Source organism: Rhincodon typus, chromosome 35 (assembly GCF_021869965.1).
Source record: "Rhincodon typus isolate 14 chromosome 35, sRhiTyp1.1, whole genome shotgun sequence".
Lineage (NCBI taxonomy): Eukaryota > Metazoa > Chordata > Chondrichthyes > Orectolobiformes > Rhincodontidae > Rhincodon > Rhincodon typus.
Genome location: NC_063366.1, coordinates 3810168 through 3818256, shown reverse-complemented (window position 1 = coordinate 3818256; position 8089 = coordinate 3810168). Strand labels below are relative to the sequence as shown.

Below are 8089 nucleotides of genomic sequence, written 5' to 3'. Positions count from 1 at the left end.
TGATCATGTAGGCTAGTACTGATAAACCAATCATAGCATCAAGCTTGAAGGGTGAGCAGTTGGCTTGAGCTCTATTCACAAGGTTGTCAATGAGACTGATCTTGTAGCACAAGGAACTGTAGTAATCCAAACATATAGATTGACCAGTGAACGTAGGCTTGCAGCTGGTAGTGATCAAGAATACACAGCAAATTTGTCAACAAATTAAGGAAAGGGAGCTTGTCTGATTCCTCCAATTCAATGGTACGTTTGAGTGCAGGATGGAGCTTATTAAGCCATGTAAAGAAATTCTATGGTGGGTTTGCAGATTCAACCATCACAAATATATCATGTACATATCAGAAAAATGCAAGATGTAGGAGATTCACGGTCACTCCATCAAAGAAACACAACTCATAGCAACCAATGAAGATATCAGCGAGAAAAACAGAAGTTGCTGGAAAAGCTCAGCAGGTCTGGCAGCATCTGTGAAGAGAAATCAGGTCCAGTGACCCTTTCCTTAGTTCGTCGCTGAGGAAGGGTCACTGGACCCGAAACGTTAACTCTGATTTCTCTTCACAGATGCTGTCAGACCTGCTGAGCTTTTCCAGCAACTTCTGTTTTTGTTTCTGATTTACAGCATCCACAGTTCTTTCAGTTTTTATTTAAGGTATCAGCAAGGACAGGTCCTCCAGGGGATCTCATGGCATCTATTTGGTCATTATAACTGCACAAGTTTCTTAGTACCCAAGTTCTATGAAAATAAATTCAAACGTCAGTGGCCTGGCCTCAAGCCCCTTTTTTTATGCCATATAAATTGGTGTTCTCTTTGAGAGTTTGGGTTCTTGTCACCCAGTCTTGATGAGACCAAGATGAAAGGCTTCAACTATGCACCTCTTTTTAACAATGTTTAGGTTTAACAAGGTATTATTTAATTGATCAGTTTGACAGAAATGATCATTGTGGTAGGAGAACCAGAACAAGGGGCAGAGCATTAAAATTAGAGCGAGGCTGTTCAGCAAACACTTCTTCACAAAAAGGCGACTGGAAATCTGGAACTCTCTCACCACAAAAGGCTGTTGAACATGGAGGTCAAATGAAAATTTCTGAACTGAGATTGATAGGTTTATTGTTGGGCAGGGGTATTAAGTGTTACAGAGTCAAGGCAGGTAGACAGGGTTAAAATATGGATCAACCATGATCTAACTGAATGGTGTCACAGGCTCAAGGGATTAGTCCAGTCCTACATTCCTTAAATTCTTCTCAATTAATCTCTCCAGTGTCATCCCCAACAATAATTGGTCAGTCTCATCCTCTTCAACCACCAATTTCCCTAACCTACAGTCTCTCCATCACAAAGATCACTGACATCTGAGGAAAAGAATTAATTTGCATTTGGAAAGGCAGGGATTAATCAAGAACAAACAGCATAGTTTTGTTGAGGGGAGGTCACACTTTTTGAAAAGGGGAGCAAGTACGTAGACAAGGGCAATGCATTGGATGTAGTCTACTTGAACTTCAGCAAGGCGTTTGATAAGGTCCAGCATAGGAGACTGATAGTAAAGGACAGAGCCCATGGGATCCAAGGAAATTTAGCTATTAGGATCCAGAATTGGCTGAACGGTAGGAAGCAGAGAGTAATGGTTGAGGGTTTTTTGTGACTGGAAGCCAGTGGGTTCTGCAGTGTTGGGACACTTGCTGTTTGTGGTTTATGTAAATGATTTGGACTTAACTATAGTAGAGATTTTCAGTAAATTCACAGATGATATGCAAATTGATGGGATAGCAAATAATTAGGTGAATAGCCTTTAGATTACAGGAGGATATAGACAGACTGGTCAGATGGGCTGATCAACGGCATATGGAATTCAATCCGGATAAATATGAGTTGATACACTTATAGAGTCATAGAGTTATACAGCACAGAAACAGATACTTCGGTCTAACCAGTCCATGCCAACTATAATCCCAAACTAAACTAATCTGATCTGCCTGCTCCTGGCCCATATCCCTATTTTCTATTCATGTAGTTATCCAAATATCTTTTAAACGTTGTATTCTTACCTATATCCACCAATTCCTCTGGAAGTTCATTCCACACACAAACTACCCTCTGTGTAAAAAAATTTGCCCCTTGTGTCTTCCTTAAATTGTTCTCCTCTCACCTTAAAAAGTGCCTCCTCATCTTGAAATCCCTCATTCTAGTGAAAAGACAACTACAATTAACCCTATCTATACCTCTCATTATTTTATAAACGCTCCAGTAAAAAAAAGTCCCAGCCTATCCAGATTTCTTTATAATGCAAACCTTTCATACCCAGCAACATCCTGCTAAATCCCTTCTGAACCCTTTCCAGCTTAATAGTATCTTTCCTATAATAGGGCGGTTAAAACTGGACACAGTATTCCAGAAGAGGCCTCACTAAAGTCCTGTACAACCTCAATATGATTTCCTAACTCCCATACTCAAAGGACTGCGCAATGAAGGCAAGCATGCCAAATGCTTTTTTAACCACCCTGTATATATGTGACACAAACTTCAAAGAATTATGTACCTGCACCTCTAGGTCCCTCTGTATTACACCACTACTCAAGGCCCTACCATTAATTTTATAAGCCAAACCCTTGTTTGTTGTACCAAAATGCAGGCAAGGGAATATATGGTGATTGGTAGGACCCTGGGAAGCACCGAAGCGCATGTACACCAGTCCCTTAAGGTAGCGAGACAGGTAAATAAAGCAGTTAAGGCGTATGGTTACTTGCCTTTATTAGCTCAGGCACAGAATTTAAAAGCCGTGAAGTTATGCTGGAACTGTGGGAAATGTTGTTTGGGCCACAGCTAGAGTATCATGCAGAGATCTGGAATCCACGTTGTAGGAGGGATGTGATTGCACTGGGGTAGATGATTGGAGAGGAGATTTACCAGGATGTTCCCTGGACTGGAGAATTTTAGTTCTGAAGACAGATTGGACAGACTAGGGTTGTTTCCTTAGAGCAGAGGAAATTGAGTGGGGACATGATTGAAATACATAAAATTATGAGGGGCACAGACTGGATAGACAAGGAGAAATTTTTCCCCTTGGTGGAGAGATCAATATTTGGGGGCATAAGTTTAAGGAAAGGGGCAGGAAGTTTTTCACCCAAAGCTGGTGGGAATCTGGAACTCACTGCCTGTAAAAGTGGTACAGGCAGAAACCCTCATAACATTTAAGAAGTATTTAGACATGCACTTGTGATGATAAGGCAAACAAGGCTATGGGCCAACTGCTGGAAAATGGGAATAGAATATTAGGAGATAACAAGGTGTAGAGCTGGATGAACACAGCAGGCCAAGCAGCATCAGAGGAGCAGGAAAGCCGACGTTTCGGGTCTCGACCAGCTCTACACCTTGTTATCTCAGATTCTCCAGCATCGGCAGTTCCTACTATCTCTATAGAATATTAGGAGATTGTTTTTGACCAGCATGGTTGTGATGGGCTGAAGGGCCCTTTTCTATGTTGCAGATCTCTATGGCTGTATGTGTCTCCCTCTGTAACATCGCCCATTTCCAAACAGCTCCCATCCCACATCAGACTATCTGCTGTTGAAATCCTCATCCATGCAGCTGTTGCCTCTTGGCTAGACTAGACCATTCCAATGCTCTCCTGCTAGCTCCCCATCTTCTCATCTCCATAAACACTAGTAAAACACTGCACTCTCCATCCTATCACATCTGTTGGTCCTGTGCTCATTGACCTACATTGATTTCCAGTCCCCCAGTACCTCCAATTTAAAATTCCAATGCTCCAGTGCATGGCCTCACTGTGTCTCTATCTATGTCATCTCTAGACCCATCACCCACCACAATCGCAGTGCTCCTGCAATTCTGTCCTTTAGTACATCCCTCTATCTCACTCCTTTCCTTGGACCATTGACAGCCATGCATTCCAGGCTCCATGACCGTGAATTCACTTAAATCCAATGTTTTTGGCCATATGTGTTCTGAGGAAGGGTCACTCGACCCAAAACATTAACTCTGATTTCTCTCCACAGATGCTGTCAGACCTTCTGTGTTTTTCCAGCAAGTTCTGTTTTTGCCCTTTTGGCCATATTTTTGGTCATCCACTCCCAATATCTATTTGTCTCAGTGTTAATTTTTGTCTGATGATGTCTATATTAAACACTTTAAGATGTTTTACTATATTAAGATGCTATAGACATGCAAATTGTTGTCCTCCCACATTCCCTCCAATTCCTGCTGGAGGACAGACTGCGGACATTGACTGGCCTCTACTGCTCTGTTCCGAGTGGCTGTTCAGCATGTGGAGAGCCAGACAGTGAATGTTGTGAGACAATGGAAACTGTCACAGCCGAGACACATCCTGCCTTCCCCCTGACTTCCCACCTGGGCTCACTGATAAGTAACAGGATTCCCAGCTGATTCTCCCCTTTCACAGACCAAAGATACTGAGGCTAATTGAAGTACCTCCATTACTACCCAGGAATGGCTCCTCCCCCAGCTGCTTGTGTTGGTCGATCAGAAGCTGAAGCCTTTCTAACCACTGAGTATCTGATTATCTTCTTGGTCAAAGTGAGAGTCAGTGAGTGACTTGTACTTGACACTGTACTGAAAGGATGCTGGAGGAGTTTCTATACACATTGATGTCTTCATCTGGTGTTCTTTGGTTATCAGGTCAACGGTTAAATTGATCTTTCTGATAAAATTTGACTGATGATGGGACAGGTTTGAGACAGACAGTGCTTTGGAATGACAGCTCCCCTGTGTGAGCACTGGATGGGAAACAACACAGACAGATCTCAGTGCAACGGAAGCAGGAGACCCCGTTCTAAGTCCATGTGGAGATGTCAGTGTCTGGTAAGGGAGAAGGAGAAGCTGAAACAATCCTGATACACGTCATACAGGCAGGGTTTGTCACACAAGCGGACTCACTGATGTTCCAGGAGGTTCAACTGTCCGAAGGTATTACAATGGAATTCACCCCAATCACCTTCCTCCGCTGTGTGAATGTATTGATGGTTGAGGAGACATGCTAACTGTGAGAAGGTTGTGCCTGAAGGACTAACCTACTCTGTGGATTCTCTGTTAGAGGAGGCATTTTGACAACTGAGAGGATGATTTGTCATACACCTTGTACATGAATGGGTTCGCCTGTGTGAATACATTGGTCTACATGTGTTTCCATCACTACCAAAATGACTTGTGACACATCTTCCACAAGAATAGTTACTTCTTTGTTAATGTACTAGTGTACAAGAAGACTTGGCAACTCAGAGATTGGTGTGTCCTACACATTGTATGTGACTGGCTTTTCACAAAGTCCAATGACTATATAAATCGCTCATTATACACCTGAAGAATTTTCTCCTGTGTGCGGATCCCATGGAACTTAACGTGATTGAAGATTGGATGAAAGCTATCTCACCATCCCCACATCTGAAGGATTTTTTTCTGTGTTTAAACATCTGGTTTATCAAGAACCTCACTGATGCTGTAAAGGCTTTGTGACAAACTTTACATTTGAAGGTTTCTTTCCTTGTGGATTTCCTGGTGAACCAGGAGGTTCAGTGACTTAGTAAAGGGTTTATATGCACCTCACATGTGTTAATACGCTGATGTCTGCAGAAGTTGGTTAAGTTTGTGAGTATCCCATGTAGACGGTTTCTCTACTTTGCGGTGGCGTACGCAGAGGATGAATGACTGAAAAAGATTTTTATCTCACTCTCCAGTGTGAATGCATTGATGTTTCACCAGTATCGATGACTGGCTGTTTGAAGTCTTGATCGCGCACCTCACACTTGAATGGCTTATCCCTTTTGGGTATGCTTCAGTGTAAACAGAGCAGTGGTGACTGTGAGAACAATTTGTTGTACACCTTGCATGTGAATGGTTTTTTACCCTGTGTGAATCCGCTGGTGCCTCAGGAGATCAGATGTTTGGATAAAAGACATTTCACAAACGTAACATTTGAATGGTTTCTCCCCTGTGTGGATCCTCTGGTGTCTCAGCAGCCTTGTAGATGTGGCAAAAGCTTTATCACAAATTTCACACTTGAAGGGTTTTTCTCCTGTGTGCACTGTCTGATGGTCTAGGAGATTTGACGACTGTGTAAATGCTTTGTCACACACTTCGCAGGAGAACAGCTTCTCCCCCGTGTGAATGTGTTGATGTCTGCGGAGGTTTGTTAATTTTGAAAAAGATTTGTTACACACCTCACATGTGAATGGTTTCTCCCCTGTGTGAATGCGTTGGTGCGCACGGAGATTTGTTACCTTCAAAAATGATTTGTTGCACACCTCACAGGTAAATGGTTTCTCCCCAGTATGAATACGTTGGTGTGCACGGAAGTTTGATGAATCAGAGAATGATTTGTCACACACCTCACATGTGAATGGTTTCTCCCCTGTGTGAATACGCTGGTGTTTACGGAGTGTTGATGAGTCCGAGAATGATTTGTCACACACTTCACATGTAAATGGTTTCTCACCGGTGTGAATGCGTTGGTGCACGTGAAGGGATGATGACTGTGAGAATGATTTGTCACAGAGCTTGCAGCTGAAAGTCTTGCTGCTTCTATCGATCAGTTTGTCTCTCATGGCTCTCAACTGAGTGTAGTTTCGGTTCCACACATCATGTGTGAATGGTTTCACTTCCAAGTATCTCTTCTGTCCTGCTGTCAGGAGATCTTACGAGCCTGTGGAGCCCTCCTCATACACCTCATACTTGAACAGCCTTTCATTTATATGAGTGAGTCAGTGGTTCATGAGGCTCGATGAATAACTAAAGCTCTCACCATACTTGGAGCCACTCACACTTCTTCCCAGCCTCACCCTGACCGATCACCCACAGCCAAACCTTCAGAAAGGTTGGTTCTGATGGAAGGTTCCACACCACTGACCAGTTTCAGATCTGATGATATCTCAAAACTTCTCTGACGAGACTGATTTCCATATGATGGTTTCACTGCCCAACCTTTTTTGTGTTGAGCAATGCTGTGATGGGACTGGATGTCTTCCCACAGTTGTGCAGCTGTTCCTTGGGGGATAGTCAGCATCTATCTGCGGTGTCTATCCTCTCTGTAATCTCTGGTATAGTACGATGCAATCCTTCTGTAAAACAGGAAAAGGAAACATGATTTCCTCCAACTCCCTCTCCTCTTTTGCTGAAGGGGCTGACTCCTCTGTGAGAGACTGTTCCACAGTGGCTGCCAGTCTGCCTTTATGGGAGGGGATGATATCCAAGTCCTTTCTTTCTCTCATGTGACTGTCACACACCCTCTGTTTCTAGCAGCGACACTGGATAGTGATCAGGAGCAGACAACGTGGCTACTTTCTTTCCTCTGCCCAGACCCCCATCTTCCCAGGCACTGTGATGGCAATGAGAAAGACAGTTGGGTAGAGTGTAAAATAGATTATCAATTCAGTGTGAGTTCATGTCGTCCTGGCGAAGAGAAGGTTTACACTTAGACTGTCTGTTTAACATAAAAAAGACATTTCAATTAATGTGTTTCTAGGTACAGATGCTGAAATGCTGTGATGCTGGGTAAACAATCGAGAGGCTGGGAGTTCAAATCTAACCATAAGAAGTTACATATATAGACTTACAGTGAACAACAGGCCATTTATGCCATGCTGGTGTTTATGCTTAATGGGAGCCTGCTCTCACCCCTCCTTATCTCGCCCTATAAGCAGACCTTTCCATTCCTTTCTCCCTAATATGCTTATCTAATTTCCCCTGAAAAGGTATTTCTGCTAATCACCTGAACTAGAAATATTTGGATTGACTGTGAGAGACATCAATCAGAGAGCTCACCACTCTGCCCACTCTCTCCTCTTCTTCAAGGATTATTTCAGCAGGTCATACTCTCTCTCTCTCTCACACACACACACACAGAGAACTCAACAACAGGAAATCAGTAAGGATCCTCAGACACTCTGCACCTCCCAGATAATGACACCTCACCTTCTCATATTCAGGAATGAGCCATCAACAAAACACAGACTGTAAATCAGAGGGAAATGCTTCCAACAAACACTCAATATCCAACACACAGCTCCAGTCAAACAGTTCAGCACAAAGCACCGAGTAAACAGCTCTCTCAGCTGGATCTTC

General features: G+C 43.2%; 1 protein-coding gene across 1 annotated transcript; it reads right to left on the bottom strand.

The window, feature by feature from the left end:
• Positions 1-3371: 3371 nt before the first annotated feature.
• On the bottom strand, positions 3372-7443 carry LOC125487019 (gastrula zinc finger protein XlCGF71.1-like). Its single transcript, XM_048616845.1, has one exon. The coding sequence runs from the start codon at positions 6571-6573 to the stop codon at positions 5872-5874; it is 702 nt and encodes a 233-aa protein (XP_048472802.1). The 5' UTR covers positions 6574-7443; the 3' UTR covers positions 3372-5871.
• Between the last annotated feature and the right edge of the window lie 646 nt (positions 7444-8089).